The sequence below is a fragment of the Phyllostomus hastatus genome, unplaced genomic scaffold (assembly GCF_019186645.2).
Source record: "Phyllostomus hastatus isolate PE091 unplaced genomic scaffold, TTU_PhHast_1.1 phas_contig_150, whole genome shotgun sequence".
Classification (NCBI taxonomy): domain Eukaryota; kingdom Metazoa; phylum Chordata; class Mammalia; order Chiroptera; family Phyllostomidae; genus Phyllostomus; species Phyllostomus hastatus.
The window spans coordinates 4820430-4833949 of NW_025333611.1; the positions used below are offsets into that span (position 1 = coordinate 4820430).

At 61.8% G+C, this 13520-nt stretch overlaps 1 protein-coding gene across 2 annotated transcripts in view; it reads right to left on the reverse strand.

Moving 5' to 3' along the window:
• Nucleotides 1–12640, reverse strand: part of ERGIC1 (endoplasmic reticulum-golgi intermediate compartment 1) — a 79825-nt gene extending 67185 nt beyond the window's left edge. The window contains exon 1 of one of the 2 annotated variants that reach the window (XM_045828644.1): nucleotides 12492–12640. In XM_045828644.1, the coding sequence (XP_045684600.1) occupies nucleotides 12492–12511 (20 nt within the window). In that variant the 5' untranslated portion in view covers nucleotides 12512–12640. Of the gene's footprint in view, nucleotides 1–10214; nucleotides 10269–12491 lie in introns of those variants that run through there. The other variant, XM_045828636.1, reaches the window with a different exon arrangement.
• Nucleotides 12641–13520: the final 880 nt, after the last annotated feature.

The following is a 13520-nucleotide window of genomic DNA, read 5'->3' on the forward strand; positions in this document are numbered from 1 at the left end:
GCCCAGGTGATAAGGGAGACAAACCCGCCAGTTGTAAAGAACCCACTTGCTCGACCGAAACCGGAAATCGGGCGAACTGGGACGGCCAGGGGCCGGCGTTCTAACAGGAGGCATCCCTGTCCGGAGGTGAGAAAGTCTTAAGTTTAATCAAGGCTTGGCTCTGTGGCTTTGCCAGCTGTGTGACTCTGGGCCGGGCTCTCAACCTCTCTGAGCCTCTGCCGCCTCAGAATGGAAACAATCAGGCCTGACCCCGAGCCTGGGGTGAGGGTGAAGCATCAGGTGTCCTCTCCCCCGACGACGTCCTCTGATTCTGGGGCTAACGCGCCACTCCAAACCAGTGGCGCTAGCAGGGCCGGGGGTGACTTGGTCACCTCCCATTAGGACAAGCCGCCGGCCACCCGCTCCTCCTTTAGTGAGGGCCCAAGTAGTGTCTGATGTCCCGATTCCCTGGGACACGGTCCACAGGGAACATTCCCCATCCCCATGGCTAGAGAAACAACTCCTTTCTGATGTCCTCACGCCCTCAGGAGAAAACTGGAAACAGTTTCCAGACACCAAGAGGCATGGCAACCAAGCGGCCAACCTGCCGGAGCGGGACCCCTCTGCTCGGTCATGGAGGGGGGGGTCTCAGCTCACTGGGGGCTCCCAGCTGTTCTGTGGGGGCGTGAGGGAGGGCAGGAGCCCCATGTGCAGACTTTGAATCTGATTCCGACTCAGCAGGCCCCTCCCTCCCTGCCTCTCTCCTCCCGCCTGCTTTCCCCCTGGAAGCCTCCCCCACAAACCTCTGAGTGAGTGAAGGATGAAGGAAGGAATGAACCCGCCAGCCCCCGTCCCTGGGCCTCCACCTCTCTGTCCCCAAGACAAAAGTGACAACACCTCTCAGCCCAGTCTCCAGAGATCCTGGGGAACACAGCCTGTTTTCCGTGGGTGGGACTCGGTGCTGTTGCAACTCGGGGTGCGTGGGACGTCGGGGGGAGGGGAACCAGGGACAGGAGAGGAAGCCAAGCTCCTCTGCCCTGTGAACAAATCACTCGTGGACTCCACCCAAGTCGAGAGCCCAGAACAATGTCAGGAAGACAGACCTGCCACCTGGGGCGCCCTCCCTTCCACAGCACGCAGCAGCTCGACAGTTCCCGCCGATGCTGTCACCGGATAACCCTCCCCCCGACAGGGCCAGCAAGTAGGCGACCAGGTCCCACGCGTGCCCAGCGCCGCCTTCCGATTTCCTGGCTCCTCCAAGCAGACCTGCGAGGCTGGCATTCCTGGATCAACACAGCCACATGGACCGGCAGGGGACGGTCACAGGGACAGAGATAGCAGGAGCAGCATGAATATAGGCGACCGTGCCCAGGGTGGCTGCCCCTGTGGCAGGACGCCTTCCCAGACCACAGACAGCAGCCAGGGACAGTGGAGAGAACACGCGAGAGGTGACGGTTGGGGCCACCCATGGGGGTGGGAAGGTCTCAGCTCGTGGAGACGGAGGGGGGATGCTGGCTCACCCAAGGCCAACAGCCACCTCCCGGGTCCACAGGAATCAGAGTGATGGCCCCCCTTGTCTACTTGAAGGAACAGGTCTCACACACACACTCCTCAACACACCCCCACGCTGGGGGAGAGACTTCCCGTCCTCTCGCGAAAGGCTCCCATGGGCCTGGCTACCGGCTTGTCTTTCCCAGGGCATGGGGTGTCCTGGAAAAACTGGGTGCGGCTGTCAGACCGCTCACAGCCTCGAGGATCCCCCCGCAGAGGTGCTACTCGGAGCCCACGCCGCGGGCCCTGCCCCGGCGGAGCAGAAAGAGGCAGCGAAGTCACGTGAAACCACGAGGGACTGGAGAGGCGGGTGGCCCGCACGTGGCTTGCGGAGACCGGTTTCCAGGCGGGGAGAAAGACCACCGATGCCAGGGGGCAGCCTGGCAATGGGGCCTGAACCAGGTGCTGAAGGTCAAAGCCACCGGTGGGGTCACATGGATGTCAGGGGGCGCTGAGAAGGCCACTCTAGCAGAACCCAGTGTAATCACGAGAAAAGACCGAACAAGCCCAGACCAGGGCACGTCCACAGAAGGCCTGGTCAGCGCTCCCCAGGCCGCCGCGGTCCTGAAGAACAAGAACGCTCCCCTGACCAGAGGGGACCGGGAAGCCTGGCCGGCGAAGGCGATGTGGGGTGTGGCGTGGGCCCGATTTGTGGGAAACAGGTGAACTCCAAATAAAGCTGGCATTTCATCAATAATAACAATAACGGACCGATGTCAGTCTCTTAGATGTGGCAAATGTGGGAGCATATGCCGTGAGCCACAGGGGAAGGGGGCGGGGTCTGGGTACCACTACTACAACTCTTCTCAAATCTCCGTGTTTCCAAATGGAAACTGTGTTTAATCTCTAAGGGGCGGGGGGGGGGGCAGGGAGAGAGAGAGAGAGGGAGAAAATACGAGAACTAAAACAGGAATCTCGTGAGGCTGGGGGACCGGAGTTTTCTGTCTGGCTCAGTGCTATCGCCCCAGCTTCTAGAACAGTGCCTGGCACACAGTAGGCCCACAATAAATACATTCAGTGAACAGAGGACTCCACCAAGCACCGCCAGCTCCTGGCCTATTGATGGGGGCTTCAGAGATGGACCAAAGAGAGGGCAGGATGGGTACCCCGTGCCCCCCCCCACTTCCCACAGGGAGGGCTGCACCCCTCCGCCCGCTCCCCAGCAGGGGCTGGGCGGTGAGGTCCTGACCACAGACATGCACGTCACGCAGGACAAGGCCACCAGCTAGCCTCTTCTTCAGTGACCCGGAGGCCCCCACTGAGGCTTCCATGGCAACAAACAATAAACACGACCAAGGAGATGGCGGCGGACGTGGGGGATGCCCGTGGAGGGGCCCCAAGAAAACCGAGGAGATAAGGGTCCCCTGCAGGGCACGAAAGTGTGGTTAAAGAGCCAGCTCCAGCGTCGCCGATGAGCACTTGAGACTCAGTCGCGTCCCCGGTGGTTGGTGGGCCCTCGGCCAAGTCCTGCCCCCTCTCTCTGCCCAGCACCCTCATCACGCAAACGGGAATAACACCCGCTGCCTGCCCTGGCTGGTGTAGCTCAGGGGGTTGGCCGTCGCCCCGCAAACCGAAAGGTCGCCGGTTCGATTCCCAGTCAGGGCACATGCCTGGGTTGCGGGCAAGGTCCCCGGCTGGGGGCGTGCAGGAGGCAACAGATCGATGTTTCTTTCCCTCTTCCTCCTTTCCTTCCCCTCTCTCTAAAAAATTAGTAAAACCTTTAAAAAAACAACGAAAACCCCTGGTTCCTACCTGACGGGAGGAGGAACAACGGGAACCCCAGAGAGGCTGTCAGTCTGGCCGTTGATCAACGGGGACTAAGCGGGCGCTGCCGCTGTGGCCCCGCCGGAGCCCTGGGAAGGCGCCAGAAGGGGCATCCTGGGGGCTGCAGGCGCTGCAGGACCTGGGGCAAGCGCGTGTCACTCACACTGGGCTTTGGCCAGCTCCGAGCCTGCCGAAGAGAGCGGCAGGCCCTGCAGCAGAGCAGGCAGTGCCACCCACACGCCCTCGGGAGCAGGAGGGGAGCCCCAGACTGCCTCTGTCCAGACCTGTGGGCCCCCCACGCCCCCGCCTCCAGCTCCAAGTCCGTGCCCACAGACCGCCGCCCGAGGGTCCGTGGGCTGCGCCCCGAGTCCCGTGCACCTGGCCAGCCCGTGACACAGGTGGCACGTGGCCAGCTGAGCGGTCGCCAGCGCTCAGCGAGTCCCGGCGGGGCCCGGCAGGGCGTCCAGCGACACTGAAAGCGGAAGCGGTCGCCAATGGTACTCGTGCTTCCCGAAAAGCAGGGCCGCCAGCCGCAGTGCTGGACGGGAGCTGCCCCTTCCCGCCCCCCGAGGCACCTGGCTGGGCCCTGGCGCATCGGGGCGTGTGACTGACCCTTTTCTCTCTCATCAGGTTCATGGCTTGTTGTCTGGGTCACCCTGTGGGTGCCACTGAGAGAGGGGAGTCGTCGGACTCCAGGTCTAACCTCCCCCTGGGGTCCTCATGGGAGCGCATCACCGGCCCTGCAAACCCAGGAGGCCCTGGTTTTACTGTGTCCACCCGCCGGAGGGTGCACTCTGCTAAGGTTTCCCAGGTGAGGCGCACAGGCCAGTGCGGCCAGGCAAGGCCAGGAGGAGGCAAACGCACACACCCCTGTTCTAACCACTGGCAACCAGAGGTGCCCGCCTCCCACGTGGGCTCGCAGGAACCCGGCAAGGACCATGGGGGCACCCGACTTGCAGCTGAGGGAAACCGAGGCTCCCAGAGGCAAGGTCCCGCCCAGGGTCCCACAGCTGGGACACGTGGGGAAGAGATTCAAACCCAGGAAGGCTGGATAGATAAGCACACGGGAGGGTCCATTCCGAGGGTGGCCCCACAGCGTTCTCTGGGGAGCCCAAAGGACAGCCCTCGGGGGGAGGGGCTCACAGTGTAGAACATTCCGCAGGTGTGGCCAGGGTCGGCCCGCCACGTCGTACATTCCCCTGAAGGTCTGGACACACCTTGTCCACTCGGGAATGCACTGTTGGGCCCGGCAACACATCACAGCAGCCCAGGCACCACCCAGGGCCCACGAACTGCTGTGTGTACGTGGCTGGGGGTGGGGAGAGAGGCCTGGTGGGGAACCACAACCACCAACAATGGCAAGGTACTGGCGAGGCAAGACGGCATCGCGGTGAAGCACCCTGGCTCAGGAATCGCCAAGTTCAAGTCCCGGTCCTGCATGTCCCCGGCTGTGTGCCCTGGGCCAGCCCCTGTGCAGCTCTGGGCCCCGGTCCCCTGATTTAAAGTTGACCTAATAAAGGAAGTAATTAACCGAGTGAAAGGGAGAAAATGTTTGAAACCCATATATCTGAAAAGGAGTTAATATCCAAAATACATTAGCAGCTCCTCCAACTCCACTGTGTGAGGGGGGGTGGGGGGGACCCTTCAAAATGACAACAAAAACAACCAAAAACTGGGCAAAGGACTTCAATAGGCATTTCTCGAAGACATACGAAGGGCCAACATATACTTGAAAAGATGCTGAAGTGTCTCTAGTCATCAGGGAAAAGGAACTCAAAACCACAGTGAGGTGCCTCACACCTGCCAGGATGGCCATTATCCAAATAAAGACACCACGTGCTGGCGAGGACGTGGCGAGAAGGGAACCCTCGTGCGCTGTGGGTGGGAGCACCCACGGTGCCGCCGCTGCGCAGAACAGTAAGGAGACTCCTCGTAAATTAAAAGCAGAACCTCCATGGGATCCAGGAACCCCGGGACTGGGTGTTTATCGAAAAGAACTGAAATCCGGACCGTGAACACGTACGTGCACCCCGGGTCCATCGCAGCACGGCTCACGATCACGGGGAAACGGCCCGACTGCCCGTGCGTGGGCGAGCAGACCAAGAAAACTCCACACACGCGCACACACACACACACACACACACGACGGGATAACCTTCAGCCTCGAGGAGGGTGGAAACCCCCCCAAACACGACGACACGGGCACACCCGGAGGACGTTGTGCTGAGCGAAAAGAAGCTGGTCACGGAAGGACACAGACTGCATGACGCCGCTTATGGGACTTAGCTAATGCGGCCGAACCTGCAGGAGCAGAGAGCAGAAGGGTGGACGTCACGGGTGGCGGGAGGGACGTTGCCGTGGATGGCAATGACCTCTCAGTTGCATGAGATGGGTCGGTTCTAGGGACTGGCTGCACCACACGGTGCTGCGCCCTCGAAAACTGCTGAAGAGGGTGGGTCTTCGGCGTTCTCACTGCAATTAAAAATCTAAGTGAACAGCGTGACTCTCACGCGGCAGCATTGGAGTTTCTTGGGCTGGCGGCACTGCTCCGTAGGTTGTGGGGGTGGCTACGTGATATGATGTCTTAAATGCCACAGACGGGTACGCGCCCCCAAAAGGTCCACTTGACCGTAGGTCAGTTTTTCAAATAAAATAAACTCCTAGGAGTCCTCTCTGGGTCGTGGGGCCAGGGTGACTTCCGAGTCCCGTGACATGCCCAGCACATGCTGGGTGCGGCGTGAGCTGGGGGACTGGCGGGCATCCCTGGTGAGCTGGCCTTGCCCCTGCCCTGTCCTCCTCCAGAGATGCCAGCCCCAGAGCCAAAGTGCGACAGAGAGAAGTCACCGTTCTGGAGGGGCTGTCACAATGCCCGTCCCCAGTGTTTCAGGGACTTGTGGCTGGACTTAAGTTTAACAACGGCCAGTCCTCTCCCCTCCAATAGGGTTTAACGGAACTTTCCATTCATTTCCGTCGGATCGTACTGCCTGTCCAGGTGTGCTGCCTAGCGGGTTCAGGGGGGTGAGGGAATCACACCGTCAGGTGTGCGCAGGTCCCCAGGGCCCCCTGATGTACCCGAGGTGCGGCCCAGCATCTCTGAGGGGCACTTCAAACAGCGACAATGACGCCACTGTGCCAGCCAGGGGTTCATGCGGCACTCTGTCCACCCCCTCCCTGGCTGCCAGCCGCACACAGGACCAGCCCCGAGTTCTGCCCGCCTCTCCCAGCAGTTGGGGTGTCTACATCCGAGAACACACAGCAGGGTCAGAGGTTCGTCCTGCCCTGTACGTCGCCTGCATACCCGATGTAATTAAATCAACAGACCTAAATGTTAAGGTTGACAACAATTAGGCTAATCACCACTTACTTCCCTAAAGAACCAATTAGGGCTATTTCCCAAACCACATTCTGAGAAATGGCACCCAGCACTCCACGAGCAACAGGGCGACTTAGGCAGCAGTAAGTCTGGCGGAAGCCGGGCTGAACCGAGTCGCTCTGGCTCCTTCCACACGAGGCTTCTCAGAGCCTTCCGCACGTTGGTTAGCACGGGCTGTGAATCTCCAAGGGCGGGGGTGGGGGGGGGCGCAGCACAGAGACGCATGGGCCGGGAGACACTCACACAGCCACACAGAGCAGGGCTTTGTCCTCACCGAGCAAAGGACCAGGGAGTCCCGTTAGCCTCCGTTCAGACTCGCGGGGAGGGCGGGGCTGGGGGACACCGAGACCGCATGTCTAACGAGCTGTGGTGACGCTGCAGCTGCCGGTCTGGGGACCGCGCTTTCTAGAGCAAGGGTATCTATCAGTGGGAAGATAAGACCCCTCCCGGACCACTTGGCTGGTGAGAAAATCCCCGAGTGGGGAGCTGGCCTGCCGAGAGGCACACAGGAGTGCCAGGTGGGACGAGGTTCCAACCCCCGGCCTCCCCTGCGAGGACCAGCTCGCTATGGGTTCTCAGCATTCAGGGCGGCCTCCTCAGCCTTCGGTGTGCACTGACATCATATGAGGACATTTGAAAGTACTGACGCCTGGCCCTGAGCGGCTGGCTCAGCTGGTTGAGTGTCCTCCTGCAAAGCGAAAGGTCACCAGTTCGATTCCCGGTCAGGGCCCATGCCTGTGTTGTGGGTTCAGTGCCCAGTTGGGGCGTGTGTGAGGGGCAACCGATCAAGGTTTCTCTCCTTCTCTTACTCCCTCCCTTCCCCCTCTCTGACGCCTGCCTCCCTCCTTTGCCAGAGCCTGACTATGGGGTCTGGGGTGCAGCCCGGTTTGGGGGCCTTGAGTGACTGTGACCCACAGCCCGAGGTGAGGTTCGCTGGTGCAGAGTCAGCTGGTGAGCCCCGCCCCACATGCCCTCCTCACACCCTCCCTGCGTGCCTGCCAGTCGAGACCTGAGGCAAATTGCCTGCAGCGACTCCAAACTAAAGGGTGGAAGGGTTGCCAGATGGGGACTGGCACTGGGGATGGGATCACGAGGCCACCCCCGGCTCAGGGTCCTGTGGCTTCTCCGCCAGGAGCCCAGAGCACCTCGGGAGGACGGCTTCCGTCTCCTTCTGTGCCCAGACAAGCCGGTAAACACGCACTCCCCGCTCCAAGGCCGCGGCAGCCTAGAGGGGCCCTGCACCGTTCAGGGTGAGAGAGGCCCTAAGCTGGTGTGAGGCCGCTGCGGGGGGCCTTTAGAGGCAATTTCAGAAATGGGTGTCAGGCCACCTGAGGCTGGTGTTAAAAAAAAAAAAAAGGTGGGCAGCTTTAAGCTTCTTAATGAGCGTGGTTAGGAAAGGATTAGTGACAAGAAGAAAGTCGATGAATCCAATTAGAGGAGGTTTCTGTGTCTCTGAACTTGGTGAGCGTCAGAGACAGCCCGCCGGTCCCCAGTGGGGCTGTGGGGCCAGGCGGCAGCGCTCCAGGCCCGGCGCCTCTGCCCACCCGCGTGTCCCTCCCTCTGCACCTCCACGGGCTCACCTGTGAAGTGGGGCGACCGAGACGCCTGCCTAAGGGGGCTCCCGGGGGACTAAATGAGTCGATAAACGTTACAGCAGGTCTGGCCCCAGTAAGTGCTCAGCCATCGCATAACACTGGTTTGGTTTTCACGTAAGTTTTCCTCTGGTCGAATCTTTCTTAGATTAGGTTTTTCCAGTTTATTTAAAATTTTTAAAACACTTGTTGTAAAGTTTGGGTTCCCATCAATTTCCCCAAGTGTCTTCTGGAATGAGACCGGGTGGACAAACAGGGGCTCCTGTCAGCCACAGCCTGCGGAGTGTGAACTCTGGGCTCAGAACCCCGAGCTCAGAACCCCGCAGCTCAGCTGGCTGTAGGCAGTGAGGGGGGGCCCCCACAAGGGTCTGCAGGGGGTGCCCCTCAGATCACAGAGGGAGCTAAGGAATTCATCCTGGGCCCTCAGAGCAATGGATCCTGCTTGAAGGCCGAAACCAGGAAATGCAAAAATTGGTCCATTTTGGGGAACTCGTTCAGGGGGTCTCTCTGGGGCTGGAGGGCTGGGGTCTCCTGGAGGGAGGGCCACTTGGAAGGGCCGTTTGCTGGGCACCGCCGCAGGGCTGACGGTACGTGACCTCGGGTCGTGCGACCCGGGCGATACGGGTGTGCGACCTCGGCCGTCTCCCAGGGCCCCACGCTCAGGAGGGTTCGTGCTGAGCTCAGTGCTGTGCTGTCACCGTCCTGAAATTCTTAACATTTTTCCAACAAGGGGATCTGAATTTGTATCGTGCACTCGGCCCCACAAATTATGCAGCAGCCCTACCTTGCGGGGACATCGCACATGCCTCTGTGTCTACCTTTCCCGGTGAGCCAGGGAAGGCTCTGATCCCCTTGCAAATGAAGAAACTGAGGCTCGGAGGAGGCGAGTCAACTGTCACAGGACACAGCTGGTCAGTGCAGGGTAGTGGCACACCCCAGATCTTGGAGTTTCAACTCGGGGGCCCCCCCTGTGGGCGAGCCGGCCACCTCCGCCCCCCTAAAAGCAGTGCTGAAGTTCCCCCTGCCCCTGCCCCGCCCAGCCTGGGCTGCAGGAACTGCCCCGTCACCTACCCCAGGCTGAGCTGAGCGGGAGGCAGCAGGTGGTACTCGTCCCCCCCCCCCCGCCACCAGGAACTGGGTCCGGTCTGGGCCAGCGCCCCCGGATCTGGGTCACGAGCCCATTTCCACAACCGCAGGGTTCAGCGATTGATGCAACAACGCACCAGAAGCAAAGCAAACACAAGCCATCTTGGAAGGCCCCCGCTCCTTCCTCTAGCTAGACCCTGCCTCCTTTCCTACCCCCAGCAATTCAGAGCCAATTCAAGGAAAGAAGGGGGGAAAAGTCACCAATAGCTGAAAACCTGCCCGGTACGTCTAAGGAGCCAGGGCGGCCCAGGCCAGGTCCTGGGAGTCACCAATGAATCAAACAGATAAAAATCTTTGCCCTGGGGAGCTTGCGTTTTAACGGGAGGGAGAAGGAGGACAAGCATAATAAACCACGTTTGAGCGTCAGAGAGCACAGGTGCTTCGGTGAAAAAAACCCCCACAAATAATGCCAACAGGTACCAGGGTGTATTGGGGGTCTCCCGTGTCTAAATGCTGCGCACAGGTTACCCCATGTAGCCCCCTCAGCGAGCCCTCCCCACTCTCTCACCCCCAACTCTGGACAGGAAGAGGCCCAGGAGGACGGCTGCACAAGCCCCCCCCCCCCCACCCGACAGTAGGAAAACAAGGAGTATTGATAAGAAAGGGCAAAATCCTCCCGACTTGGTTTTAAGGAGAACAAACAGAGCAGGAAGCCTGGCTCACTCCCAGGCCCCGGAGTGGGGGAGGGGGTCCGATCAGAGTGTGCCCCGCTCCACTCCCCAAGGTTCTCAACCACCCTGTCAGGGTTGCGGGACCCTCCACACCCTCCCCTTTCTTCCCCCCCCAGGAGCTAAAGCTTTGGTGCTCACGGCCCCAAATTCAAACCCCGGCTCCGCCAGCTCGCCATGGCCCTGGGCAGCCAGTCTCCCCGTCCTGTGACTTAAAATGAGAGTAAAACTGCCTCTCACAGGTGACATGGGTGAGTGCTCTACTCCCGCCTCCCTCCCCCCCCCCGCCCAGTGCTGCGAGGGCAGGGCCACACATCGGCTCCGTGGGACGCAGGACAGAGAGCCAAGCGCGGTAAACATCTGGTGACTCCACGCCGACCAAGGGGAAGGTGTCTGGGGCGGTGGAACCCCCCTTCGAACCCGAGCCCTGGAGTTCACGGATCTATGCAAAGTGCAGGTTTCGGGACACCAAGGGCTCATCCTCTGAGGTTGGAATGGAAAGTGTCGAGTCCGCATTCCCGGGCAGGTGGTGAGCCCGCGCCCTCCAGGGACTGATGCAAGTGCTGCATGAAGCTGGGGCCCCCACAGCCCCGAACACTCCAAACCTCCCACTCCAGGGGCACCAGGTCAGGAAACTGCACGTGACCAGGGCCCTGGCCCACCCTCCAACCCCGCCCCTGTGAGGTCCAGGGCAAGAGGCTCAGCCTCTTAAAATGAGGGGATTAGGTACGGCGGGAAGGGATGCGATGATTAGAAGCAGGGATTCCCCCAAGGTCAAAAACGGTTGAACCACGTGGGGATGGAGAAGGGGCCGGAAGTAGCAGCCTGGAAGAGCGGAAGCTCTGCGCAGCCAGGAACCCAGGTGCCGACCGTGGCTCTCACTCATAGCTGGAATGTCACTGTCAGGAGGCAGCCTGGCTCCTGAATTCCATCAGAGGAGTTTCCTTGTCCGAAACAGCCCTGTGTCCTCAAGCAACTGTCTGGGACCCGGCGCCGGCCTCCGGGCCGCACGGAAGGTGCAGGCAGCTGGCAGACGTTTGCGAGATGGCACCAGTGCCCGAGACGGGCCGGAGCACCACGTCAGCCCATGCGAGCGAGAGGTCCCAGGCCAACACCCTCTGCAGGCCTGACCCCCACCGTGCCCACCTGCCGTGGGGGGTCACTGCCAGGCTTTTCTTCTGGAGAGGGCTGTCCCTTTACCCTGATGGAGGGAGGGAGAGTTCCCTCCTGGGAGGTGGGCCCCGGAACCCCGGTTTTGTAGACAAGCAAATGGCCTCACGGAAAAGCTGCTCACCCACTCACTTCCGATTCTAAACCCGCACTCGGCACTCACAGGTGGGACTTGAGGGTTACCCCCATCCGCAGGTGGGGACGTGGAGATGCTGACCGAGCTGGGACCCGTGCTCAGGTCACCTTGCCAAGCGACAAGGGGAGGTCTGCAGGCAGAGCCTTCTCCCTGACTTCTAGAACGCAAGCCCGCTGGCCCGCTGCTCAGTGGAAGGGGCAGAGCCTGGATTCTAACTCGGCTCCCACCCACACGAACGGGGCTGTTTTCCTGACCACACCACCCGTGGTGTGGCTGCCTCAGGCCAGGGCATCCCTGGGGCTCCATGTCCCAAGGGTTAGTCTGGCGGGGACCCCTTCCCAGGCAGGCTTCCCGAAGGCCTAGCCCAGTACAATGTGGACCATGAGGCGGTTGGACCCACAAAGGACCCATTGTGGTGACTGGAGGAAGCCAAGGCCAGACCCTTGGGCCCCTTGCACAGCACTGGCCCAGGCTCCACAGCCTCTCCCCTCGCCATGGCGCCTCCATACCCAGAGCTGAGGACCAGGACTCGCCTGGGGGACAGGCCTCCTGTTCCGCCTGCCCAGCCGAGGCAGCCTGAGCCTATGGTAACTGAAACCCCTCCAGCTGCCCCGCTGGCAGGATGGGCTGCAGAGCCTGTGGATCCCTGGGGGCTCTTTCAACGTGCCCAGGACGCACCTGTCAGCTGGGTGGGGTCCCCCAAAGGAGGCTCTGCAGAGGGCAGGAAAGGGATGGCCACGGGGCTCCCAGCTGGAGGAGGGAGCAAATCTGTGTCCCAGGATGGAGGGAGGGCAACGCGGGCCTGTGAAGTGTGAGGACCTGCTGCAAGGAACGGGCAGGCTGGGGAGGGGGTTGCGCGGGGGGAGAGGGATGGTGTGGCCGGAGGTGGGTGGTTTTGCCGAGGAGGTGGGGGGCTGCACGAGGGGGCCCTCCGCAGCCCTGGCCGGCTTTGTGTGTGGCTGGAGGCCGGCCTGGGGACCCCGAGGGCCTGCCGAGGCATGCACAGGGCAGGGGCGCCCTGTGCGTGACAGGCAGGAGGAACCCGCAGCGTACCCGGGCACCCCCGGCGCCTGCAGACGGGGCTTACCGGTGGCCGGGGTCGCCACACTCACCTCCTGAAGTCAAAGGGCATCGTGCCGTCGCCGCTGAGGGGTGGGAGCGCTGCAGGCCAGGCGGGCCGCGGCGCCGCGTGGGTCCCAGCCGGCTGCCAACGCCTCCTCCGGCCGCCCCGCCCCCGCCGGGCGCCCCCCCACCCAGACACCCGCCGCTCGCCGCTCACCGCCGGGAAGTGACGCTCCGCGCAGCCCATTGGGCGCCGCTGGCCCGGACGCCCCTTCCGCCGCCTGGTTTAAGGGGCCCGCGGGCCGGGAGGGGGAGGGGTGGGCCTTGGGAGGTCGAGGCTCCGGGACGGGGAAGGAGCGCTTAGCGACACCGTCATCTCTGCCAAGCCCCGCGCTCTGTGTTCCTTCACCCTCTCCCTCTCTCCTCTCGGTGGCTTGGGGGCAGCCCCGCGGCCTCTCTGAGCTTCTGCTCGTTGCATTTGTAAAGCAGATTCCTTGAGTTGTGACCAATACGTGGAAGGGTCCGGATTTGGGCCGTACCCAGCGTCTAGCTCGGAGTAAGGGCCTGCCACTGGGTGAGAGGGGCGAGCAGGCAGTCCTGGTTTGGAAGGTGCACCGTTTGACCATCAGGCGGTTCCCTGCTGCACCTCTGGAGTTGGGGGCGGGGAGCGGGGGGCTTGGCTTCTCCGCAGAGTCCCACCCCTGTCCCCGATGTGCATCAGGAGGACCGGGGCACTTATTCAAGGGCTGTTCCCCTAGGGATCAAATGAGAAAGTTGATTTGGTGCAGTCCCTGGCACGGTGTAAGGGCTCAGCCCCCCCCCCGCCCCCCCCCTCCCCCGGGAGCTGCTGTGGTCGGCTGGGTGGCTCTCTGCTCTCACCTTCCGAGGGTACTCAGGACACCCTCAGAGGCGGATAGCCACCTGGGCTCTGAGCCTCGGTTTCCCTCTGTGAAAGTCACAGGTAGTCCACATCTCCCTGGGCTAGAGGAGAGAGGAGATGGTAGTTGAGATCACCTAAGGCCCCTGTAGAGGACACTCATTCCGAACTTCCCCATCTCCGCACCGCCCTCCCCGCCATC